The sequence below is a fragment of the Phacochoerus africanus genome, chromosome 10 (assembly GCF_016906955.1).
Source record: "Phacochoerus africanus isolate WHEZ1 chromosome 10, ROS_Pafr_v1, whole genome shotgun sequence".
In the NCBI taxonomy this organism is placed as follows: domain Eukaryota; kingdom Metazoa; phylum Chordata; class Mammalia; order Artiodactyla; family Suidae; genus Phacochoerus; species Phacochoerus africanus.
The window spans coordinates 73,079,941-73,107,732 of record NC_062553.1 but is presented as its reverse complement, the minus strand read 5'-3'; the positions used below and the strand labels follow the sequence as shown (position 1 = coordinate 73,107,732).

At 38.5% G+C, this 27,792-nt stretch overlaps 1 protein-coding gene across 7 annotated transcripts in view; it reads left to right on the top strand.

The window, feature by feature from the left end:
- CNOT6L (CCR4-NOT transcription complex subunit 6 like) overlaps positions 1-27,792 on the top strand; it is a 191,185-nt gene that overhangs the window by 115,394 nt on the left and 47,999 nt on the right. For 5 of the 7 annotated variants that reach the window (XM_047798834.1, XM_047798833.1, XM_047798835.1 and 2 more), the window contains 4 exons: positions 3,686-3,837; positions 7,171-7,398; positions 10,273-10,475; positions 16,518-20,484. In XM_047798834.1, the coding sequence (XP_047654790.1) occupies positions 3,686-3,837; positions 7,171-7,398; positions 10,273-10,475; positions 16,518-16,730 (796 nt within the window). In that variant the 3' untranslated portion in view covers positions 16,731-20,484. Of the gene's footprint in view, positions 1-3,685; positions 3,838-7,170; positions 7,399-10,272; positions 10,476-16,517; positions 20,485-27,792 lie in introns of those variants that run through there. The other 2 variants (XM_047798837.1, XM_047798836.1) reach the window with 1 other exon arrangement.

The following is a 27,792-nucleotide window of genomic DNA, read 5'->3' as shown; positions in this document are numbered from 1 at the left end:
TAAAAACCAAAAAACTGGCAGGCGTATGTAATCTTTTGGAAAAACAGAATGAAGTTTCAAAGTGCTCTTACTTTCCGAATGGTGAACTAATGAGCAGAAGCTCATGAAACAATGCTCAACAGACATAAAGTCTGCTACTTTTTGATTAATAAAGGAAAAGAAAGGAGAGAAAAAATCATTTGAGAGCACAGAAAATATTTACATGCAACAGTGTTCATAATGGCATTAGGTATAAAAGCTCATAACAGAAGTAGCTTAAATATCCAACACAGAATAGTTCAGTTATGGTGAATCTATATAGTGGATAGACCATAACGCAATCATAAAAATTGATTTTTGAAAAATATTTAATTTTACAGGGAAATGTCCCTGGTAGAGTATTCATTAGTAGGCTATAACGAAGATTTACATGATTTTTCTAATTGTATAAAAAATATTATTTGTGTACACATGCATGGCGAAGGTCTGGGGAAATATGTTGACATGTTGATGGGGGTAACTTTAAATTTCCTTTATATTTTGTCCTTATTCTCAAATCTCTGTAATAAACACATAACTTAATAGAATCTTTTTTTTCACTCGTTTATTAAAAATAAAGCATCTATAAATGCAGAGATGAAGAGACCTGGTTTCAGAGCTAAAAAGATCAAAAAGTTTTAGATATATATTAGTATGTATTTGGTTTATAATTAATGTGGCTGTTTCCAATGTGCGATTTAAGTCCATTAACAAAAATACAGTCCAAAATGAGGGCAGTAGTTTACTTATGCTCAATTCTAGGTACTATACCTTTGGGTAAACTTGAGTTTTTCAAATGAACAGCTCTTACATCATACATCATGTAAAGAATTAATGACTTATTTTCTGGAGAAGACCTGGGGATGATACTTAAAGTAGCGTCAAATGGAAAATAAATTAGATTTATTCTGTATTCCTTTAAAGAAATGAACTAGATCAAGGTTTGATGGAAGAAAGATACAATTAGATACTCTGTCCCCCCCCCCCACCAAATAATAGTCTGACTTTGGAAGAAGGAATATATTCCAACATTAAAAGTATAACTATTAAACAGGATTTTTAAACTTTCTTACAGAACCCTAGGTTCCTATAAATAGCTTTAAGAGTTCCGTAAATATTTTTCAAGATATTTCAAAAATTAAATACAATTAATTAAACTGTCATTTTAGGATAATATGTTCATTCTGGTGTTTCAAATACTAAATTTTAACACTTTGAAAATCAGTAATGTTTTCCTGATGTGCTTAGTAGACTTGTTGTAGAACTCTGAATTGAGTTTTTGCCTGCTTGCTTCCTTTTTCTAAGTTCAAAGCCAGTTATTACCGCTAGTATCTATATGTCTATGTGAATCAGGATTTTTATTAATACTGTGTAATCAAAACAAAATAGAGAAATAAATTGGATACTGAGACTGATATGAGACTAATTATTATCCTCTGATTTCAGATTTTTATAATCATCAGAACAAATTCATCATTTTCAGTGACTGATTTATTCAAACATAATACTGCATTTATCTGTTTTATATGTGAGAATCTTACCAGAAATTGTTTGAAAAAGATACTCCATTGCTTAAAGACATTTTTAAAAGTCTGATGTGGAGGACGATCAATTCTGTCTGCAGAACACTGAATCTGCCTACTTCTCTTTATTTCTCTTGTCTTTGCCTAGACCACCATCATCTGTCATCTAAACAACTTCAGAAACTTTCTAGGTGGTCTCACAATTTCCCAGTTTTGGTTCCTATAATTCATTCTATACAGTGTTGCTGCAGTGATCTTGAAAAATAAAAATCAAATAATATCCTTGCTTAGAAACTACTTCAGTTTTTCTCTTCCTCTTAATCTCCATTCTTTTCTAACCCATAAACATATAAAGCTCTTTTTTGGTCCAGGACCTTCCCTTCTTCCTCCATCTGGAATGCTCTCAATCCCATCATTCACCTTGGTGGTTCCTCATCCTTCATATTTCAGTTCAAATGTCACCTCTTTAAAGTAGAGGGTGGGAACTACAGTCCCTTTAATCACTCTGGGTTAGGAATAGACACATGACCTGACATTTTATTCTTCTCAGCACATCTGACACATTCAGAATTGGAGCAGGGAGAGGAATATTTTTTCATCTAGCACAGTATCCTGCAGCACAGTAAGGTTTTTTAGTCAGTATTTTCAAGGGGATATGTGTGGGCTTCTATTTCAAAGCCAGGAGGAAGATGGGACAGGGGCCTTTTATAAATCGAAGATGTCTTCTCTCTACTTAAAACCTATTAAAAAAAGTAGACAATATGTTTTGTAGGTTTTGGTCATTTGTAAATACTTTACAAATGTAATAAAACTAGGCTGACAGAGGTTAGATGGCTTGGCCAGTCATACTGCTATTATGTCAGAGCTAGACTCAATTCTGTTAAATCATGCAACTCAATGATACATAATTTGGCACTAAGGAAAAGAAATATTATTAGTGCAAATACAGAAGCTATAATCACACGGGGAGCCACTCCTCATTGTATAGAATATTTTTCTTCTGTTCACTTAACGTACACCCAATTCCAGCTTTGTAGTAAAAGCCAGATGGAAAAATTGGCTTCTCCTTAGTTGAGATAAGGCTGGGTCCTTGCATTTTCTTGACAAATTTTCTTTCTTTTCTTTCTTTTCTTTCTTTCTTTCTTTCTTTTGGCTTGTTAGGGCTGCACCCACAGCATATGGAGGTTCCCAGGCTAGGGGTTCAGTTGGAGCTACAGCTGCCGGCCTATGCCACAGCCACAGCAGTGCAGGATCCTTAACCCACCGAGCGAGGCCAGGAATTGAACCCACAACCTTATGGTTCCTAGTCGGATTTGTTTCCACTGCGCCCTGACAGGAACTTCTTGACACATTTCTTGATGTGGTGAGAATAAAACTGCAAACAGTGTTGGTGAATTTTATACTCTTCTTTCTTATTAACTTGTGAAATCAGTTAAGGTTGTGTTCACCTTTGTGTTTTTTTTGTTTTTTTGTCTTTTTAGGGCCGCACCTGTGGCATATGGAATTTCCCAGGTTAGGGGTTGAATCGGAGCTACAGCTGCCGGCCTACACCACAGCTACAGCAACACCAGATCTGAGCCATGTCTGTGACCTACACCACAGCTCAAGGCAACGCCAGATCCTTAACCCACTGAGCAAGGCCAGGGATTGAACCTGCGTCCTCATGGATGCTAGTCAAATTTGTTTCCATTGAGCCATGATGGGAACTCCTATTCATCTTTGAATACAAGAAAATCCCAACATAGCTTAAAGAAATAGAATAATTTTCTCACCCAAGCAGTCCAAAAATAGCAGTCCAGGACTGGTTCAGCTACTCCCCCATTCATAGTGGGCTGACCTTTGCTTTCCTATTTCTCACCACATGGGCAGCAGTGTAAAAGGGCAAAGGAATACATGCACGCATATGTGCATGTATGCACACACATACCCCACATATTTGCTAGGTGGCACTTCAAGGGAAGTTTTTACCGTAAGCAGACTTTTCCCCTCTCATTGGCCAGAGCTGTATCACATGGCCCCTTGCAACTCTAAAATGGCCAGGGGGACAATGAGCAGTGTCTATTCTGTGCTGCCTTCATTCGATGTCTTTTAGCACGATAGTTCAAGTGCCTAATATTGTAACACTAATGCACTGTTACTTTTAGATTTACATTGGTACAGAAGCATACAGTGGAATTTAACCAGGTGGCAATGGCTAATTCAGATGGATCCGAAGCTATGCTGAACAGAGTGATGACAAAAGATAATATTGGTGTTGCTGTGGTATTAGAGGTCCACAAAGAACTATTTGGAGCAGGTGAGTGCTGTTTAAAATATTCATACTAAAAATGAACACCATCACAAGTGCAGAGTCTTGCTGGTATTTGTTGCATAGTTATTTTCTTGTCTTTTGAGGAAAGTTAAGGGAGCTGGGTCGGAAAATAGCACTAATTGTGTAAAGCATTGTCTGTATCTGGGGATAGTACTTACCAGGTAATCTGTAAAAAAGAAGGTCGTTAATATGCCATTACTTCCAAAAGGTTATTTGAAATAAGAATTGTTTTAGGCTGAATTTGGAAATTATGATGACTTGGTTCTCTTTTTAGCCACATTTTTAGCTTCTAGAGTGTGAAATCTTTTGTCTTTAAGGTTAAGTACTTGGCACATTTTCTCTGATTTCTTTGTTATATTTCAGTCATTGTCAGGGTAAGAGTGGGATCTTTTATCTACCCAGTGCTTTTATTTTCCATTTTAGATTATTTATAGCTTCTTTCAAAGTCAGAAACTCATTATGTACTTTGCATATCCAGACCTTTTTTTCCCTTTTCTACTGCCTGCCTTTGAGCATTTCATTGTTTACTTAACTATGTTTTAGGTAAGAGCAAGGAGAAGGTACAAGACCACATCATGACTTTTTATTTTATTTTTTGCTTTTTAGGGCCATGCCCGTGGCATATGGAGATTTCCCAGGCCGGGGGTTGTATCGGAGCTACAGCTGCCGGTCTACGCCACAGCCACAGCAACACAGGATCCAAGCCACGTCTGCAACCTACACCACAGCTCACGGTGACGCCAGATCCTTAACCCACTGAGCAAGGCCAGGTATCAAACCCACAACCTCATGGTTCCTAATTGATTGGTTTCCGCTGTGCTACGACGGGAACTCCACACATCATGACTTTTATTTAAAATTTTTTTTCCTTTACTTACCTGCAGAAAAAAAGTTTTATTCCTTAAGTATTGATTTGAATTATTGAGAACATGCTTATCTGTTAAACCTTTTCTCACTGTCCTTCAGTTTATCATAAAAAATTATTTGATAGGAGATTTTAAATTTCTTCTTTTTAAGCCTCTTCATTTTTACTTACTTTTATGTTCTTTCTAGTCTCATTCTTCTCAGAAGTTTGGTACCTTTTTCTCTGGTGATGCAGATATTGAACTTCTTTTGGAGTTTCACTCTTTTTAATTTGCAGAGGAGTAATTATAAATTATACAGTAGACACTTTCACATTCTGAAATATGTCTCTCTTGTACTCCTGGGGGAGAAATTTAATATTATGGAGGGTGATTATGGCCTCTTTGAAGGGGTGAGTTTTTTAATATTTAATACAGTGAACATTTAATCTATAGCCAAAAGTGGCACTATAAAACTTCTAGGAAAAGAAGAGAGCTTAGAGAATTTGGGCTGAAAGTTTTTATCTTATGATCAAATTGCTTTAAATATGACTAATTCGGGAGTTCCCGTCGTGGCGCAGTGGTTAACGAATCCAACTAGGAACCATGAGGTTGCGGGTTCGGTCCCTGCCCTTGCTCAGTGGGTTAAGGATCCGGCGTTGCCGTGAGCTGTGGTGTAGGTTGCAGACGCGGCTCGGATCCCGAGTTGCTGTGGCTCTGGCGTAGGCCGGTGGCTATAGCTCCGATTCAACCCCTAGCCTGGGAACCTCCATATGCCGTGGGAGCGGCCCAAGAAATAGCAACAACAACAACAACAACAACAACAACAAAGACAAAAAGAGAAAAAATTAAAAAAAAATATGACTAATTCTATCACATGTAAAAGATAGTTCAGTTACTTGTTTACTCAACATCAAAGATACTTATAGCTTGGTAAGATGGAAACTTAACTTTACCAAAATCGTAGACTGAGAAAATTAGGTCTTTCTGCAGAGTTTGTATTTTCAGCAGAAACTTTTAAGGGATACTTGTGTAAAAATTTCAATAGAAAAATTAATTTTGTGTGTTCACTAATAGTCCAACAGTACAAAAGTGGATAAAGTGTGAGATCCCTTCATCGTATTAATTCCCTGTAGGGGTAACTCTTATTCACTTCTTTGTATATATATAGGTATAGTTTTATTTAAATGGCATCATATCATGAATATTGCATAAGATTTTCATGGACATCTTTTTCTGTCAGTACCTATTAACTAGGTTAAATTTTCACAGTTTGCCCCTTCAAATGTGCTTATGGCCATTTCAAAGGGGCAGGTTTTTTTAATGTTTTCCTTGTCCACTATGTTAATATTTATTTTGCCAGAATTAAAAAACAGTATTGCAGAGGAACTGTGGATGCAGCCCTAAAAAGACAAAAAAAAAAGAGACCAAAAAAACAGTATTTTAGGGGGAAAAAGAACCTTAGAGATTATCTAATTGAATACCTTATTGTCCATATGAACCTGAATACCTAAAAGGTTAAGTGATTAGTAATAAAAGTTAGGGATAATAATAAAGCCAAATCTGAATCCCACATGCAGATTTTGAGAGCACCCTACTCCCCAGTTCTCATTTTTAAAATTACTTCTTTTGGAAGTTCCTGCTGTGGCCCCATGGGATCAGTGGTGTCTTGGGAGCACTGGGACTTAGGTTTGATCCCCAGCCTGGTGCAGTGGGTTAAGGATCTGGCATTGCCATACCTGCAGCTTAGAATCGTGACCTGATCCTTGGCCTGTGGGTTCCATATGCCACAGGGAGGCCAAATAAATAAATAAAATCACTTATTTTGGATATATGGTATGAATTTGTTATTTATTGTATAGGTTAATGTAATATGATTGCCTTTTACTGTTGCCCTGGTCACTGACATGCTTAGGAAATAAATACAAGGTGAATGAGTACTGGGCAGCAGGAAGAATTTAAAGTAAGGTTTAGGTGATTTAGATAACCTCACTGTAGGTTATTTTAACAGTTAAATGACAGAGATATTTAAAGTTGTCTTTACACTAAGAACTCAGTACTATAATCAAATGGGTCTCATTCCTAACTTGGCTAGAGAGCAGAAGTTGGCCAACTTCTATAAGTGGCCTGGTAGTAACTAGTTTAGGCTCTGTGGGCTACATATGGTCTCATCACAATCTTTTTTAAGGGTTTCATAGAACCCTTTGAAAATGTAAAACCAGCCTTGGCTTATGCAGGCTGTACAGAAACAGGTGGTAGGCCAGATCTAGCCCCAAGGCTGCGGTTGATCGACCCTCATTTTGGTGTTACCAGAATCTCAGCACTTCTAAGAACTGCTCTATGAGGTAAAAGGGAACGTATAAATTAATGGAAAAGAGGTAAGAAATGTCTATGGTTTGGGGGAGAACACGTTAAGATACTGCTTTTTTTTGATAAAGTATAATCTTAACCTTTTTTCCCCTAATGCTTAATTTAGGTGTGAAGCCTATTCATGCTGCAGACAAACAGCTGCTTATAGTGGCAAATGCCCACATGCATTGGGACCCAGAGTATTCTGATGTGAAACTCATTCAGACCATGATGTTTGTCTCAGAGGTTAAAAACATTCTGGAGAAAGCCTCAAGCAGGCCTGGCAGCCCAACCGCAGATCCTAATTCCATCCCGCTGGTGCTATGTGCAGATCTTAACTCATTGCCAGATTCAGGTATTTATGATGTCATTTCCTCTTTGCTTTTGCCCTAACTTCTAGTTGAGTGGCCTAGCTAGCTCTTGACTTTCAAGCAGAGAATTTTTCTTCTAAATTAGAGGGTGTGTCAGTAAGAGTTCCAGGGTTAGGACATGGGGTAATTGAAGAGAGTTTTAGTTAAGCTGTTTCCAAAAGTGTGTGCTGGGACAAAACAGTGAATGCTGCAGTACTTAGGACAGTTGGGAAGCCTTCCCCACCCCCATACCTGAGGTGAAAGTGGCGGGAGCTCTTGTCAGAACTTGAAAAAAGTAGTTGTGAGAAGAGGGCCTGTAATAGGAGTGATGGATTTGAATTGTGATGCAGTCAATCTCTAGCAAACCAACAAAAAGGGAGCCCAAGGAATATATAGTCCTCCTTCACTCTGCTCCTGTCCTGTGAACTCTTGCCACTGCTCCGTATTCACCAGTCCAGCTAGAGGGTCTGCAGTCGATGCAAGTCAAGGTCCGCCTCCAGTGACATGGGCTGCAGTGGAGAAAGAGACTGGAAGAGGCAAGCAGAAAGTTTCAGCACAGGTAGCCATCCAGTTTAATAGTTGGAAACTTTGAAGTGAATTCATTAAGTTATACTTGAACACTGATATTAGGTACAGAAGAGTGACCAAAATTATCTCAGAATTTCACATTACTTTTTGAGCTCCACTTAACTACTTTATGTCCTAACTTAAATTGTTTTTGATCTGTATCTTAAGATACTAAATTCAAAGGTAAAAACAGTAGAGTATTGCTGTTTTGCTATTACCAATGCATATTCTAAATTTTGTATATTTGCAGTGAGCTATTTTAAATTATCTAAACTAACCATTCAACATAAATATAAGATGACCCAAATGCCCTCAATTGTAATATTAATAAAATTCTCAAATCTAGAAAGCCTCTTTTCCTTTTCTTCTTAGCAAATAAATACTGAAATTGTCCTTTCACAAATACTTGTCTTGGGCCTCTAGCTAGCCTTGCTGACACCTTAACCATGTCCTTCTTTTTTAATTCTTTCTTTGAGTGATTTGCTCTCAAGCACAAGTTTCCCCATCTCATTTGATTTGTTTAAATCTTCTTTTATTTATTTATTTATTTATTTTTGTCTTTTTGCTATTTCTTTGGGCCGCTCCCGCGGCATATGGAGGTTCCTAGGCTAGGGGTCTAATCGGAGCTGTAGTCTCCGGCCTACCCCAGAGCCACAGCAATGTAGGATCCGAGCCGCGTCTGCAACAGCTCACGGCAACGCCGGATCCTTAACCCACTGAGCAAGGGCAGGGACCGAACCCGCAACCTCATGGTTCCTAGTCGGATTCGTTAACCACTGCGCCACGACGGGAACTCCTCCTCATTTGATTTGTTTAAACCAGTCAACATCATAGTACGGTGAGCCGACTGGAGCCAGGCTATCAGGGCTGGATGCTGGATCTACCACGTAGGAGCTATGCAATCTGTGACTAAGTTCTTCATTTTTAAATGAAAGGATAATCATTTTATCTCCTTTATAGAATTATTTGTGAGGTTTAAGTGTTTAAAGCTCTTACAATAGTGCCTGGCATATAGTAAATGCTAGATAAACCATAGCTGCTTTCCAGCTATTCACAATATTGATGTTGCTTGCACTCACCATTTATTCATTATATGTTGCTGTCATCCTGGTCGCAGAAAGAGGTGACTGACAGTGCTCACTAATAATCAACATAAGAAGGGTATTTTTTTTTCATTTTTACTTGCTATTCATTATATTCATTGGAAGTAGTGTACTTTTTTTGAATGCTTCTACTCTCTTCAGCTTTTTATTATTACTGTTATTTTATTTTTTAAATTATATTTTTAAGGCTGTACCTGCAGCATACGGAAGTTCCTGGGCTAGGAGTCAAATCGGGGCTATAGCTGGGGCCTGCGCCACAGCCAGAGCAACACCAGTTCTGAACTGCCCCTGCAGTCTATGCCACAGCTTGTGCAGTATGGGATCCTTAACCCACTGATTGAGGCCAGGGATGGAGCCTACATCTTCGTGGACCCTATGTCAAGTTCTTAACCCTCTGAGCCACAACAGGAACTCCCTCTCTTCAGTTTTTTAGGTACATCTAATATTTTTGACCAAGTGGTATACCTCATGCCCTGTTTAGTTTCATACTGAAAAAATTCACTGTAGCTCAAAATAAAAAAGTAATGCTACTACCTAGTACTGCAACTAGACATTGCAATGTCTATTTTTGTCATCAGCAATTTTTTGTCTTGTTTTGTTTTTAGCTACACCCATGGCATTCATAAAATCTTAAGCCAGGGATAGAACCTGCACCACAGCAGTGAACTGAGCCACTGCAGTAACCCGAGCCACTACAGTGACCCTGCAGTGACAGCTCTGGATCCTTAGCCACAAAGGAACTCCTATTGTCAGTGATTTAAAAAAATTTTTATTGCATATGTTATATTTTACGTGTTCTGAAAGTTGTTGATTGACTGCATAGAATTGGTGAAATACTAAAGAGGTAGTGGTTGGGCTAATACTCTAAAAATGTTTAGGGTTAAGACCTTCTTGTTGAATCCCACTCTAGACCCTAGGAATCATCTTCAGCTTGAAGAACCATTAGGAAAACTGAAGATATTTCTGGGTGATCCTGATATTTTTGTTTTGAAATAGGCAAATACCCTTCAGTTCGAATCACAGGAAATTGTTGATATTTGATTTTTTTTTTAACATTAATGACAAAAAGGCAGTTTCATATGTAAAGGTGCAGTGTGATAAAACCACTCTGAACCTGGTGTGAGCACCTGGCAGCACATTTTGGCCATGAGGTCTTATGTAAGCTCTAAATGCTGAAAGGCAGTGTTTCTTCCTTCTTTATTTTTCTAGGTGTTGTGGAATATTTAAGCAATGGAGGAGTAGCTGACAACCATAAAGACTTCAAGGAACTAAGGTACAATGAGTGTCTTATGAACTTCAGCTGCAATGGAAAGAATGGAAGCTCAGAAGGGAGAATCACACATGGCTTCCAACTGAAGAGCGCCTATGAAAATAACTTGATGCCTTACACCAATTACACCTTTGATTTCAAAGTGAGTGACAGCCCCTGGGCTGGCATAGAAATTATTTCAAATGCAAATATGTGACAAGAAAGGTATATGTTATTTATGCTCAATTGTATAATCTTTAGGAATTTTTAGATTCTCAAAATGTCTTGGCTGAGTGTGCACTGAAATATAAGGAGATTTGTTAGGTTTTGTGGTTTTTATTGTTGACTTGAAAAATTTTAACCTTCATTTGGTCAAATTTCATATTGCTGTGTGTGTGCCAGGCACTATTCAAAGGCACTTTATATTTATTAATGTAATCAGTATACATACCATCCCTACCTTTCAGTAAGGATCCGAAGCATAAGCAGCTTGATATAGATAGCTAAACTCACCATGAATGAGTTGTCCATACCATATGTTGTCCGTACCATCCCTACCTTTCAGTAAGGATCCGAAGCATAAGCAGCTTGATATAGATAGCTAAACTCACCATGAATGACATTGTATCGTATTCCCTCAAAATTCTGTTAGGGCTTTCCATTATATCTTACTTATTTCAAAAATTTCCAGGTTTCTTTGGGAGATAGAATGAGAGAGGGTTGTACTTAGGGTCTGTTTTACATCCATATTGTCATACTAGTATATTTGTAGGCAGTAGACCACTCCAGCTTGATAAAAGGACAAGAAAGATTTTTCTTTATAAAATAAGATAAAAACAGAGGGCCAGTTGTTCTTTTGAAACATTGATTGGTAGTGGTTTTCTGCAGTTACTAGTCCCTTTTCCTTTGCCACTTTTCTGATCACCCTGTCTGCCTATAGCTTTCCTGCTGTACCTTTGTTTGACTTTGTAGCATTTCAGGCATCTATACTAAAATCTTATACTGTCCTAGAAAAATGCAGATGGTAGAAGGTGGTTAAGAGTAAGAATTTAATAAAATACAAAAGGAAATTTATGAAATGGGCCCTTATACATCTCTGGAAACCTTTTTCCATTTTCAATGCTTGTTAGCCTCTTCCCAAGAAACAGTAGGAAGAAGATAGGAAATTCATGTGCCGATGTTATTGGTCGGTTTTTATAAGAAAGAAGTGGGAAAAAAATGTTTAGAAATTGAATCTAGTTTTAGTATTTTTGCTGTTAGAGTAGATAATACTATTCAGAGATAATTTATTTTGTTCAGATGATTCATGTGCAGAAATGTGCTGATAAATATTTAATAACTAGCTTTTTGAGAAAGAAGAAGCCTAAATTTGTAGTTTTGGCTGATTTCTGTGGTACAGGTACTCTCATTGTGGTAGATTTCAAGCTCCCAACATAATACCATTGAACACAGAATTGGGATGAAGTGCTAAGAAAGCAGATCCTAGCTGACTATCACACCCCTGCCCCTGTGTAAGCTTAAAGGAAAACCTCTGGATTTCACGATACACAGTTTACTATAGGTAAGCTGTATACACCAGTATGTAATACATCTCTGCGAACACAACCCACAACCTAAAAAAAAGTTCCTTAAAGTAAGTGTTCAGTGATTCTACAACTCTTGTTGTTTTGGTACGTGTGTAGGAAAAAGACCAAGTCACTTCTACCTTAACTAGGCTTCTATACAGGTTATTTTATCCATAAAGTCAATATTGGGAAAAAAAAATTTGGAATATTAATCTAAGCTATCTTATTTCCTCAGACATTTCATTTGCTTTAAAATCTTTTGTTGATGTTTCCTCAAAAGATTTTATATGTGTTAATAATTGAATAAAACATCCTAATGAACCATTTATATTGTCTGAAGAAGTACAGTGAAAGAACCAAAAGTACATGGCTCAGGGAGTGTTTGCTATTTGCATATGTAGGATAGGATGAGAAAGGACAGAACTACAAACCTGTGTGAGAGGGTCATGAATGGGAAGATAAATACACTGGCTGGCTGGGTAGATGGACAGGAAGCTGAAATAAGATGGGAAAGAAGGATGATCAGAACAAACTAAGGGTATCCCTGCCTAGAGAGAGAATTAAACTTTTAGTCCAAGTAACCCACAGTAAGCTTTTCAGTTTCTTACTAAGCATTTTATGTGCTGTACCAATATTGAAGGGACTTGGTTAAAAAGGATAGGTAGCATCAAATATATAAATGTCTTGTGGGGAGTTCTCTTGTGGTGCAGTGGGTTAAAGATCCAGTGTTATTGCTGCAACAGCTTGGGTTGCTGCTGTGGTGCAGGTTTGATCCCTGGCCTGGTTACTTTTATATGCTATGGGCTCAGCCAACAAGTAAAAAAATTAAAATGTCATGTGGGTATGGAGTTCCTGTTGAGGCGCAGCAGAAACGAATCTGACTGGGAACCATGAGGTTGTGGGTTTGATCTCTGACCTTGCTCAGGGGGCTAGGGATCCAGTGTGGCTGTGGCTATGGCTGTGGCGTACGCCAGCAGCTACAGCTCTGATTTGACCCCTAGCCTGGGAACCTCCATATGCAGCGGGTACAGCACTGAAAAGCAAAAAAAAAAAAAAAAAAGTCGTGTGATTATCATTAAAACCAGAACCAGATACAGTATATAGTATTCTGCCATTGCATGAATGGAGTGCTGTTAAGTTTTCTTTACTTGGCTTAGCATTTGTTTACTTTCTTGGTTCTCGAATAAATTCGAACTATAATTGATTTGGAGGGACTTGAAGGGTGAGCAGTTGGGAGAATGACTTGTAGACTAGGTATCTTAGTGAGTTTAGATTGCTGTAACAGAATACCATGAGCTGTGTGGCTTCATTTCTCACAGCTCTGGAAGCCAGAAGTATAGGTTCAGGTGCCAGTGTGGTCAGGTTCTTATGAGGGTCCTCTTTGGGTTGCAGACAGCCGTTTGCTCACTGCATCCTCACATAGTGGAGAGGGCAGAGAAAGCTCTCTGGGGTCCCTTTTTATAGAACACTAATCCATTTATGACCGTTTCATGTTTATGACCTAATCACCTGCCAAAAGCCCCACCTCCCTATACCATCACATTGGAGATTAGGATTTCAGCTTATGAATTTTGGGGGAACACAAGCATTCACTCCATAACACAAGGTAAGTTGAATAAACAGCCTAATTCAAACATGCTGCTGCTGCTTTCATACCCCCACCCCCACCCTCCGGCCATGCCCAGTCTTAGGGTGTATCTGAACCAGTTAATGAAAAGAGGAAGGAAAAATTGCCATTATGTCAAGTAATAAATCTTTCTGTTACATGATGAAATTTATGGTGTCTAATTTTCTCACATTCTTTTACAAAACAAAGCTTAGCAGAATGCTAGCTCATAAAATGTTTTCATTGTTTTTACTTTTTTCTCATATACAGTTCTATAGACTTACCTATAGTCTTTACCTAATATAAAGACTCTTTCCCCACATTATATATGGTCTTTTATTTTTTTATTTTTTTGCTTTTTTATGGCCACACCCATGGCATATGGAAGTTCCCAGGCTAGGAGTCAAATCAGGGCTACAGCTGCTGGCCTACACCACAGCCACAGCGACGAGGGATTCAAGCTGCCACGTCTGCAACCTACACCACAGCTCATGGCAGCGCCGGATATGGGACACACTGAGCAGGGCCAGGGATCGGACCTGCATCCTCACGGATACAAGTTGAATTCATTTTGGCTGCGCCAAAATGGCAACTCCTATGTGGTCTTTTAAAAAAGAAAATTTGGAGTTCCTGTTGTGGTATAGTGGTAATAAACCTGACTATTCAGTTCAATCACGGCCCCACTCAGTGGGTTAAGGATCTGGTGTTGCCGTGAGCTGTGGTGTAGGTCACAGACTCGGCTTGGATCCTGCATTGCTGTGGCTGTGGTTTAGGCCAGCAGCTGCAGCTCTGATTGGACCCCTAGGCTGGGAACCTCCATATGCCACAGGCACAGCACTGAAAACAAAGACAGAGAGAAGGCGGGGGGGGGGGGGGGGGGGGGGGGTAGGGAAAGAAAATAAACAGTTTGGGGAGTTCCTGTGTGACTGAGCAGATTAAGCATTCAGTGTTGTCATTGCAGCAGCTCAGATCACTGCTATGGCATGGGTTTGATCCCTGGCCCAGGAACTTCCACATGCCATGCACACAGCCGAAAAAATAATAAAAAAAGACGCAGTTTGAATCAGAAAAGGTTAAGAATCTGTAACTTTTTGATATGATACAGTGTACAGATGTACCTACATATGTACAGATAATTTGGGTGAGTTCAGACATGACCTTTTTGATAAGAACTTTTACTCTGAATATCTCAAACCATGAAAATAGTTATGTCTCCAATATATAAATCTTACTTTCTGGAATGTTTAACATCTTTATGAGACCCTGTGTTTGCAAAAGATTGTATAATTTTAGTAGCTTATGTGTATAATGATACTCTATTATAGAGTATACCATTTTATTATAAAATGGTAAGATACAGGAAGTTTTATTCAACCTAAATTATTGAAAATGTTTTATTTCTGTTTGTTGACATAGAGCTGAAGCAAAAGGTAGTTTCATAAAAGAAAGTAAAACCCACCCTGACTCTTGTTAACCCCTTTCCTAAAATATTACTGCAAAACTAGGCATTAACCAAAATGAAGGGATAAAATACATTGTACTTATGCCATTTCTTGACCCTTTGAACTTGGAGCGTTAATGGCAGAAAGTCCTCTCCTGGATTCAAGTAGGTTCCTTAATCTGAGGTAAAGTAAGGTTAAGATATCTAGTGTTGAATAAGGCCCTCTCCCTCAAAAGAATTGTTTTGTTATTTTTGGTTTTGGTCGTGTCAAAATCAGCAGACTAAGGTAATTGTTTCCAAAATTTTCACAGGATAACTTTTTTCAGTAAGAGTTTTTTTTTTTTTTTGAGTTCCCATTGTGGTTCAGCAGTTAAGGAACCCGACTAGCATCCATGAGGGCACGGGTTCAATTGCTGGCCTTGCTCAGTGGGTTAAGCATCTGCCGTTGCTGTGAGCTGTGGTGTAGGTTGCAGATGCGGCTCGGATCCTATGTTGCTGTGGCTGTGGTGTAGGCCAGCAGCTACAGCTCCGATTTGACCCCTAGCCTGGGAACTTCCATATGCTCTGGGTGCAGCCCTAAAAAGACATTAAAAAAAAAGGTTTTTTGTTTGTTTGTCTTTGTTTTTAAGTAGCTCATTTCACTGTGCTATCATTTAAATTATTAGCCAGAACTCAGTATGTGTAATACTTATGAGTCAGTGCTTACAGGTGTAGAAGTATTTCTCCACACTTGGGCTCAGGCTGTCTTGATGTGGGTAGGAAAAAATTTGACTCTACCCTCTTGCATACTTAGCCAGGGGCCAAAAAAAAAAAAAGCACACTAGTTTTGAAATTTATTGGTCAGATAAACCAAATCATCTAGCTCTACAACTCAATCCACAAGTAGATCTCTGCTGAATGTTTTTTGTTGAGGTATTGTTAATGCAGCAAGGAATCCAGAATTTGCAGTACACCAGGATTAGTGAAAATGAATATCCTAAACTAAAAAACAGATCAGAATGATTAAAGGTGTGCAGTATTTTGGAAGGGCTGAACTAGAATTAGCAAATATGAAATCTTGCCCTGCCACAGCTTCATTCAACTGTGTTTGGATATCTTGATTTACAAATAACTAAAAATAATGCCAGTTATCATTAAAAGAATTAATTTATCATAACTTTTCATTAACTATGTATGTTTTTATATAAATAACCTTATTTTCTGCTTATTATAACTGATAGAGTTAGTGTAGTTTCCATGTTTATACTGATAAATTAGATTTCACTGACCCAAGCAAGCCAGTTCTCAAGATGCCTAGACATAATCTGGTGTGCTTAGCTTCTCCATTTGCTTGCCATTTATGTACACATGCAAGGCTTTATGATTTCGCCAGGGTACTGTGTCTCCCTATTCTGCCATCTTTATTTCATGTAACACCCATTCAGGATTTGTCCTTTATTTGACCCATTGTCAAGACAATAGGTACCAGAACTACAATTTACTCAGGTATTTGGCTTTTACAAATTATGGATTGTTCTTTTATGTATCTTGAGTTTTTCTTTTATCTAAGCATTTATTTTTCTTCCCCCCCCCCAACTCCCAATCTCTTTTTAGGGCGTGATTGACTACATTTTCTATTCCAAGACTCATATGAACGTGCTTGGTGTCCTGGGGCCTTTAGATCCTCAATGGCTGGTTGAGAACAACATCACTGGGTGTCCACACCCTCACATCCCTTCAGACCACTTCTCACTGTTAACACAACTTGAACTCCACCCTCCACTCCTGCCTCTTGTCAATGGTGTTCACTTGCCTAATCGGAGGTAGTGGAGTACTGCCCCGCAAAGACGGGGATCTGTTGCTATGGACCTGTACAGTTGTAAATCAAAGTATGTAGGAGTGAAGTATGGCCATCCTTAAGCTGCTTCTTCAGGTTCCTTTCATTATGTGTTTGCTATACGATTTTGTACAGTTTTGTGCATATTGGTATCATTTGGCACTAGGGCTGGAACCAAAGTATTACTCTCTTTTCAGATTTTTAATGTAACATGTTTTTAGTTGAACCTTCTTCTTATATGAGGAGTCAGCACTCATAATTGATAAATCATCAATTCGAGGCCCAACAACAGTGTATTTGTTCTTCTAAAACATACACTTTCTTTCAAACAGTTTCAAGTGAGACAGCCATTTTTGTAAAAAGGCAGTTTTTAAAAACTATAAATAGAAGATTTTAAACTGAATGATGGCTTGCCTTGCAGGAAACTTTCTTGAATTTCTGTTTTCCATGATGATAAACTAATTTTTGACTCCCCAGTCATTTGCACATAAACAGAGCACTTAAATTTGCTGGATCTGTACATAAATTGGCCATAATGAAAAAAGTTGAGAAATTAAAGATGGTTGCACAATATGCTTTCAAAATCAAGCATTTAACAGCACACAGCTATTTGTTGGGCAAGCGCTGGTTCGTCTTTTTGTTTGTTTCTTGAATCATTCTGTATTTTGTTCCCCTATTAGTTATAACCTTACTAGAAGTATTAATTCTAGGCCTGTCTCTCCAGTGTCTTTATGGGAAAACAGCAGGTAATTTCTACTGCCATACTTTTTGAAAATAGTATTTGGTCTATGTAATATGCCCCCCAAATTAGCATCCAGTATTTTTTTTAATGATTTCCATCCACCCTTTTCTGCCTGGCTGTGCTGGAAAAAGAGAAAGTATATCATCTGCATCATTTTTGCTGTTATGGTGAAATGTTAAAAAACAAACAAACAAAAAAAAAACTACTGAATTGAAAAGGCCCTGATCAAAGTTTTACAAGGAGAAAGCTATACACATATTTCATGTGTTTCCCAAAGTAGGTCAAGTGGCTGTTGGTTTTGGCTTTTTGAGGTGACAGTGGAAAGGATTTGAGGTGACAGTGGAAAGGATTTGGAGGGGGAGAAAGCAGGGGGTAGTTGAAAACCTTGGATCATTTTTCCTGACTCTAGTTGCCAAATGGCCGTTATATGCTTTTAACCTTTGTTTCTGTTGTCTGTCAGGGTTGAATTAAGAAGCTACTGGTTTATTCCCAATTATTGATGCTCTTTAGATATGTTGAAATCCTTTTTTCACCCAGGAGGGGCCAGTTGAAAATCTGTGACTCAAGAGGCAGTGAATGAAATACCGTTTTCTGGGGGAAAAATTGGTTGGCTACTTGATGTTAATTATGGCACAGTAACAGGAAAAGGTTGTGTCTGTGTTTTTAAGTTTTTCCTTATTCTGCTTTTTTGCTGCTATAAGAGTTTTCTGAAATTTATATTTTAAACTTTTCATGCACTTTACTGTTTCTAGTCTCAAAATGTGATATTTTTAATAAACAAGAAATTTTCCATTATGTGAATGAAATTTTAAAAGAAAATAGCCTATATTTGTGTCTCACTAATATATAAAGTACAGGTCAAATTTAAATTATTTAATTAGTTTTAAATGTATACAATTTGTCTCCTCTTTCAAACCTGACATCTTAGGCTGTTTTATTAGTCTTAAATGATGCATTTCCTTTGGTGGTTTTATACTAATTTCTTCCATAGTAAATTAATCAGGCTACATAAGAGAATATTTCCCCTGAAGGGTAATTTTAGTGGGATGAGGGTGGTGGGATAATGTAATATCATATATGGGATTGCATCAGAAGGGTTCTGTAAAGCCTAAACTCCCTCTTAAAAGTGCCTAGTGATAGAGGCGTTGTTTGTCATCTGTTATAATTGGAATGTCATTGTAGTTGAGTGAAGTTTGATGTAAATAAAATATTCTTTTAAAAATGTTAAGGTACCAGAATAAACAAACAAAATAAAGAAACAACCCTTAAGATGACAGATTTTCCTCAATGTGCAGGTACCCCTTCTTATATACCTCAAGCATTCAACATCTAGCCATGCAAATTGATTACCTGAAGCATAGTACTGGAAAGTAGAATAGCATGAAAAACTTAATTTTGTGGACATTACCTTTTTTTGTAATCAGCTACTGTATGTTTTATTTTAAATCTTTTGTTTTGTGTGGGTTTTCTGCTCTGGAGGTATATGCACTAACAGAACATTTTCCTCCTTTCATATACGCATGTTAATTAGCAATGTGAGCAATATTTCCTACCATACTTCACTCCCAATATTTTTTGAGATGTTTGTATAAAATGGAATTTAAAGTTCACTTATGATTGTATATGAACCACAGAGGAGCCCATTTATTAATAAAAAAAACTTTTTTAATAGTTAAATGTAGAGGGAAAAATAAAAAAAAATTGGGAAACATTGTAAACAGCTTAAGTTTATTTTGTGTATGATCGAGGCACTCTGTTGCAGGAAGGTGTGTAATTGGGTTCTCTCTGCTTCCAAATGCACTCTTTCAAACCATTCATTATCCTGTGTATTTTTAATGTGGTTTTAGTAAATGTTGGTAGTAGCTCTGTTGAAGTAGGTAATTGTGTTATGTTTTGGGTGGCAAACACACTTGGGGCATGGTAACCCAGATTTCATGTGCACGGTTTCCCTTTAGCCCACTGCCCAAATTTCACACACCCTTCACCCTTTGTCCCCTTTGTAAAAGGAGTGGTATCTGTTTTGAGCTGCCAATTCAGATGATCAGAAATGCTGCTCTCCTCAGTATTGTCTTGTTAAATAGACATTTGGAACTTTGGCATGAGAAGCCCAAAGGAAGAGGTGAATGACATGTGGTATATATTCAATGAGAGTGAAATATTTATGCTCATATACTTTCTGGCTCTCAGAATAAGTTAATAAGCTTTTTATGCCATGGGGCTGCTGCATATTTTATCTGAAGTTAAAAGAAAATTTGGGCATTTTTAGATTGTGATAATGTGTTGTTTTTTTAACTGTTAAATATGATTTCTGATATTTATCTAAGAACTGGAGTGTTCTTTAAATTTATTGAAACAGTGTTGTTGGAGGAAGGGTAAACTGCACTGTTTGCCATTACACCAGTCATATGTGTGCGTGTCAGGTCGCCCACTCTCTCAGGCATCAGTACCCGCCTCATAGCTTTACACATTTTGATGGGGAATACTGCAGCATCCTCAGGACTGACATCTGGGAAAGGCTCAAATCCACTTACTGCTCCTTGCTTGTTGACTTTGTTTTAAAATATTGTGCCTGGTGTCAACTTTTAAGCAACAGCACTGCCTAAAAGCAAGCAGAGAACAGAATCCCAGCACCATTCTATAGGCAACTTTTTAGAATTCAAATATAGTAAATCTGTTCAAGATTTATGATGTTTTATGTAAAAAAAAATTTTGTACAACGTAGCTGAATATTTTTGTTTCATTTCTTTGATGTAAGGCGTGTGAACGTTCGTTCGAATATCACATGTTAAAGTCAGGTATGGCACAATGGGTTCTGAGACCAGCTTTTCCTCCCTCCCATTTGCCTTGTTCCAAGCTCGCTCTTTTCAAATTATTTTTCTGATATCCATAGGCAGATATTTAATTTTACTAATAAGCATCCTGTGTGAATGTATTAAAGAAGCCACTGTGTTTTAGTATTGTAGTTTGCAGAAATATAAAGCTTCGTTTCTTATTTGTCCCTATTCTTTGGTGTTTTATAGTTATATATTAAATCACAGAGAAGCAAGGGAGAAAGTTGAAGGACATTGAAGGCTCATATCACTTGATTCTATGGGGGGGTGTATTAGAATTGAGGATGTGACACATTAAAAGTGGAACGTGGGCAAACGTAAGGTGTTCCGTTTTAAAATTGTATGTCCTAAGTATATACTGTTAAATGGATCAAAAATTAAGTTTATATTTGCATTCCCAAGAGTTTCTAAAAATCACTAATGCATCTATACTTTCAACTCAAATAGCAAATAATAGAGAAAGCACAAGAAAAAAAATATGTGAAATGTGTTCTTTGATGAAATCAGAGACATATGGTTCATTATTCCCAATCCAAGGCTAGATTTTCTAGCAGTAAACATTGACAATGTCCCAGTACTTACATTTTTGTTTCCAGAGTCTTACATTCTGAGTTTCTGAGGGATTTAAATAACTTTGTAAAATACACTGACTGGTCAGTAGCTTCAGTCACAGAAAACATCATCAGTTTCTGATGTATGTGGCAGGCCATAAAAATGGCAAGCAAAGACTTTAGGGCGCATTTTCAAAATAGCACTCATACATGATAATATTTTAACAGAAATGTGAATTCTCACATTTGTAAGGTAATCTTTCTTTTCTACCTGTCCTCCCCTTAAAAAAAAATCACCTTTCTAATGTGTAGAAGATTTGTTTAACCTTTTCCTCCCAAATATATCATGTTTGTAGAACTCTACACAAATTAACTAGGGAAATCAGAATATTTTTCTAAGCGAGGAACTTCAGTTAAAGTCTTGAATTTGTAGGCAGATGAAAACTTTTATACTTAGGGTTGCTTTGAGCAATTTTATTTATTTATTTATTTTTTGGTCCTTTTAGGGCCTTACCCACGGCACATGGAAGTTCCCAGGCTAGGGGTCAAATCAGAGCTGCAGCTTCCAGCCTACACCACAGCCACAGCAACACGGGATCTGAGCTGCGTCTGTGACCTACACCACAGCTCAGGGCAATGCCAGATCCTTTAACCCACGGAGCAAGGCCAGGGATCAAACCTACATCCTCATGGATACCAGTCGGGCTCTTTACCACTGAGCTACAACAGGAACTCCGATTGTAACTTTTTAACAGCATCATGATCACTGAATTTGAATTCAAACGTAAGGAAATTAGTACACCTTTACCCTGGGTTATTTACCAAAGTGGTAATCTGTTGAAGAGCAGGATACCAAGAGTATCTTTTGTTTTACAACATGATACATCTTTATTGTGTGTCACCTTAAAGCTTAAGGGTAAAAGAAAAAAAGAAAGTTCTTATACCTATTGTTGCAGGGTGTTCTGTACAAGATCCATAGAAAAAGAAAAAAAAAAAAAAGCACAGTTCTTTTTGGAAGGTGGTAAGGGAGAACATGCATGTTTCTTGTTTTAACCAAATACCTTCTTTGTATAAGTTTCTCTGTTAAATCACAAGTTCTGTAGCAAGAAATAGGGAGATTCCAGGAAAAGCAAGCTTTATTAACCTAAGTAATCTCTTTCAGCTTAAGTTTGTTTAGTTAGACTTGGGTTATTCTTGGAACCAAAGGAAAACAAGTATGTTGAGGTTTTATTCAACAAACATGATGACATCAAAGTAATGGAATGTTTTTAAGTAAAATAATTTTCACTTTCAAGGCAAATGAAATAAGGACATTTCTGCCTGTTAAGTGTTAATTTTCTGTGGCATATGGTATAAAGTTAGTAGCATTGTATTGAAGGAGAAGTTGTCATCAGAAATAAATTACATTGAAGAGGGTATGCAATGCCAGGTGACAGGACTTTTGGCACAATAACGTTGGGTATGTTCAGCTTCCACAAACTTTGAGAAGGCATAGTTTGGCACCTACTAGTTGTTATTTTTGTTACAACAATCTCCCTGAATTTAGTTAATGTCCCTAATTGTGTTTGTCACTTTTAACTCTAAAGCATAAGAATCATGGAGCGCCCCCCCCTCCCCCGAAAGGGTCCTTTTTTGTTCCTTTCAGTTTTGTGTTAATTTCTAGTTACTGATATGTGACTGTATTTTCTTTCAAGATGTCACAGGTTATATGTACCACAATTGGCTTAGCACTGGTGTGTCAAACAATGGCTTTGCTTCTTACAGAACAGGCTTAGTTTCCTGCTACTTGTTTCAATCTTGATGAAGTAGTCTGGGTGTGTATTTATTCAGAAACTGTACTGTCCTTTCTCCATGCTTAACTTGCTAGTATTTCCTTACCTTTGAAATTTCTGAGCGGTGCTCTGCCAAGTTTGGGGTTGGGGGGGGTGTTGGATGGCTGTGTTGCTGCACACTGGATCTGGAATCGTTCAGTGTTGTGAGTGGCAAATTTCTTAAACACCAGCAGCACTGAGAAGTGCACTCTGGGCATTTGTCCAGTTGTCCAAATGCAAGCAATTCTTTCATCTAGGAGAAGCTGAGGAATATAGTTCATTGGAGTAATTGCTATATTTTGAGGGGAATGAATGCTTTAAACTTTGGGTTTTATGTCTCTGACTGGAGTGGGATAGTATGGAGGGAGGTGTGTGTTTGTTTTGAGCGTGTGTGTGTTTACCTTTTCTCTCTGAAAAGGCCAGGGTGTTGGTCAGATTCACCATGGATTAATTTATATTTTTTATTGTGATTTCTTTCAACCATAAAACAAGTGCCAACTAATCATCCATGAGATGACCTACTCTTCCACTCAATTTACCATTTGAATAGGGAAGAGTTCATTTATTTTTATTACTTGGCATTCAATTAATAATTCATTGTTTTGCATACATTTGAGTCATTTGTGGCCTCTGAAGTGTTTTTGTACCTAATTTAATGGTTGGAAAGCAAAGCACATGAGTTTAAAACTGAGCAAGAAGTTTTGGTAATTTTTTCCCTGAATACTTGGTAGTTTCTATTGATATTATTCCAAAACAGATGCTCCTGTTTTAGGCTATGTATTTACTTCGCTTTTGTCCTCACAAAAAGCCAAGCACTAAATCAATTTGTTATTGTGTTCTAATAATCAGTTTAAAATCTGAGATTTTCTTTTTTTTTAAATTAGAAGCTTTAATGAAGTGCCATGTAATTGTAGCTTACTAGTGTTTAATGTTTAATAGACTGGTTCTGTGGTGTTCTAATCATTTAACACTCTGTTATCCCCAGAGAAAGTGGCTCCACTCTTAATTGGAACACAATCTCTCTGGCAAAATCACCAGCTGCTTTATTTTTCTATTTATTACAGTTAAATAGTTGATGAGGTCTGAATCTTGACCAAACTGCTCAGCTGAGATGTTTTTCACAATAGACACTGTACAAAATGTGCGTGCAAAAGGACACAGTTGGGTGGTAGTATTTTTTTCATTAATGTGAACATTGACTAAACAAAGCAGTCCTGCCTTTTAAATCTTGTGGCAGCTCAGGAGGGAGGTGCTTAAGAACCTTAACTACTATGTCCGATGACAAAATACTTTTTTCCATTTTGGAGATTGGGTACTGCTCACACATGATGTATAGGGCTAAATATATGCTTGTTTCCTTGCACCTGTGTACTTCCCCTTCTTGCCCTCCCTTTCCTCCCCCTGTAGGCAATAAATGGCCATTTTGCAACTGCATATCTTTGTCTTGTTTTTTTACTCTCTATGTGTGCAGTATCCGTGTCTGCTTTCAAGTCAGCACCCCTCTTGTAAAGTGAAGTAGGGAGCCAAGGTAATTCAGGCAAAAGTTACAGATTCGTGCTACATTTTTTTTTTTTTTCCTGGTGAAAACTACATTACTACTTAAATAATACTTTGTTTAGAATAGATTTGGAAGATAGTCATATGAGACTTGGGCTGAAGAAATTGGAGCGGAGGGATGTGATACTTTTGAGTGGAGCTTTAAGAGCCAGTGTGCAATCTGTCATATTCCCTTTTCTTGCTGTGATGATCATAGAAGCGTGATGTTGCAATCAAACCTCTCATCCTGGATCCTTGAGTAACTTGGAACAGAGCTCCCTTGCTGACCTACATAGGACATGTAGTATGAGTGAAAAACAACCACCAAATCTGTCTTAATATAACAAAGGTTTGTTATGACAGCCTAACCTAGCCCATCCTGACTGGTGGACAACCATCAGACAGATCTTCCGAGTTACCAGTATTGATCAATCCCAGCAGGTGGACCTGCCAAGGCATAGAGTAAATCCATTCAACAAACATTCAAGTATCTTCTAGAACGAGATGCTCTGTGCGATGTAAAGATGGACAGGTTCCTCATCCTCCAAGAATTCACATTCAAAATCCTCTTCCATTTATGACTAAGGAGAACATAGTGTTTTAGTTAGGGTAACGGTAACTTAAATCTGAGAACCTTAGAAGAAGGACGGAAAGGCACACAGTGAAATAATTAGAAATTCTGAAAGCTGTATTTAGGTATATTGGGTGGAAAAATGATATTAAAGTATGATGTGATTGAGAAAAGATTATTCTTGAAGAGAGTGAAACATAATAACTAAATTGTCCAGCGTAAGTGCTGAGGGAGGATATGGACTAGTTATTCATTTTGGAAGAGGCTGCTAACATCACCAATCTGTGGTCTGAAAGGTCAGTGCCAGCTGATTTGTGTTTTCTACCAAGGACCCACCGTGGGCCTGTCATTGATCCTGAGGACCCTCTCTTTACAGAGGCCTTGATGTTGGCCAGACCTTTGAAAGGCTTCCAAAAGTAGAATCGCTCACCTCTGAAGTGGATCTAGAAGGGACCAGGTTTCAGGATAACTGCTTTAAGACACACAGGGCAGTTAAGACATTCACCAGGTGTCCTTGCATTCGAGCATGTGATCTTGGATGAAAATGCATTCTCATTGGTAAAATGGATATAAGAAACCAAATCTCATGAAATGGCTTCTCCAAAAGCAAACACCAAGACAAGGGCTTGCACACAGATAGCTTATTTGGAAAAGTGATCCCAAGAAAGTAGAGTAGGGGACTTAGGACGGATGAAGCAGAGGAGGAGGGAAAACCAAGGCAAAGATGCATTATTGAGCTGATCACCTCTGTGTAGAACCGGGGCAGAAGCCTGCTACTGACCCTAGGAGTTGCTGAGAGGAATGTACTCAGAATCGTCTTCTTGAGGGATGGGAGAGGAGAGGCAGGGGGTTACTCCATGAGTGTAAATCCCTTTTCCTATCCATCTTCATGCACCTATCAGATCCACTGAGCAGGTTCCTGCAGGTATCCCATACAATAACAGTGGAGAAATGGGGTGGGGAATAGAACGGAAAGCAAGAAACATTTGGTGGAGCTGAGGCAAAGTGCTACTAAGCTACATCTGTATGCAACTGGTTGCCAAGGCAATGGTGAGAATAAGAAAACAAGCTGAGAGGATGTGAGGCAGACAGAGCCTGAGAGGAGTCTAGCACCATGTACTCTGTACCAATAAGATCTGTTTGGACCTATTGATAAATCCATTTCATCACAGACTTCTAGGTCAAGACAGGCTGTGATCCCAGAAAAATATAGAGGAATAGTGAAACAAGGTGTAGTCCACTGCTGCCACTGGTTCTGAGGAATATACAATTAATGTCGTCTTCCCTCTTCCATCATGCATTCTAGATTTTATTCAGCTTTGCACCACCACACCAGTAGGTCTACATTGCTTCCCTAATGTTGGGTGACCAAGAGCTTCATCCCAACCAGATGTTTTAATCTTGTTGGGCCATTGGTGGCTGAATCTGCCAACTCATCCCTGGGCATGAGAGAACCAAGAGCTGCCCAGTGAGTCCCTTGGGTTCCAGACGTGTTTCTTCCTGCCTCCTGTTATGCAGTAGCATCCCTACTTTCTCATGGCCATTTGATACATGTACACTAGCATCATGAGCCCCACGTATGGGGGCAGCCTACGTTCAGTGTGTGGGCCTAAAGGCCCGGTCTCCGTCCACACCGCAGCAACTCTAAAGGGCCCTCCCATCTTCAGAGTTCCCCAGGATGCCTTGGTTGAGACTTTTATAACCTAACTACTCTCTTGGCCTAGTTCTGATTCTTTTCACAAAGTTTGATTCTGAGAGCACTCACTAAACAGGTAAGTTATCTGCACACTCATCTCCATGTCAGAGTATTCTTCTTAAGGAACACGACCTGCCACACCAAGTTTCAAGGAGTCATGGCAGAAGCTTATTAGGACTGCCTCTAGGACTCCTTGCTAAGACTTTAGATCTTGAATCACTAGAGGGTACCACTGTGAGAATTATTCCTTATGCATTTTTATTCAGGTCTCTCTGACCCAACACTTTTGGGGATCCATTTTCATGTGTTTCTCTCATTCCTGGTCATAATGTTAGTCCAGGTCTTAGAATTCTTTGGGAAACTCTTTTCTTCTGATATATTCCTTGCGCAGGCTGTGCTGTGATGTCACCGTAGTTATTGATCTCACATTCAAAGGGAGGAGGTGTAGGTGGATCTGATGAAGGAGAAACATTATCTTTGGAGGCGCCTGCTATAGGTGACAGCTTTGCAAGTTATCCAGACAAAGGGAAGTTTCTTTTCTCTAGCAAAGTGGAGGACCCCGAAGGTTCAGGGTGTGGGGATTCAAGCTTCTCTGGCTTTTCTGCGAAATGTCCCCATCCCAGGTTTTAGAGTCTCACTTTTAATGCACAACCTGGAAGACTGCTGAGACTCATTGTGGCTCTGCTACTGTTAATGCAAATCCTGGTCATGGTCTTTAGTCCTGTTTGCTGCTAAAATAATGGTCCTTAGACACTGTCCTGGATGTATCTGACTTTCACAGTGTGTCTTGTGTTATAGCTGGCTAATATGGGCCTGTCTTTCTCTTTTTTTGAGGTGTCTAAAGTCAGTTTTGAGAACCAGACAGCCCCACAATCACCATACTTACCATTGCACCATACTGGTTAAGTGCTAGTTCTGTAACCATGTAACAGATGCTTCCCTTCCACTTGCACTTCAAATCCACCACCAGTGAGAGCATCAACCAGCAACAGAGTGACTAGAATGTGATCCAGGCCCAGAATCCCATCTTGAGCATTTGCTTCCCTGGGTTACTTATGATAATGGCTGTCTTAGCCTAAGTTTCACAAAGGGCAGAGCCTAGGAGGTCTTTTGTGTAGCTAATTGATTTGGGGATGTGATCTCAGGAAAAAAGAAAGAGAACTGGGGAGAGTCAGAGAAGGAGGACCAGCCAGTTCGTTGGTGAGTTCTCAGGCTGATCACCTCTGTGATCCCACTGGGAACCTTCTGAGGACACATGTAAGACACACCTGAGAATATCCACCTGAGGAATGAAGAGAAGATTTATCCAGTGGC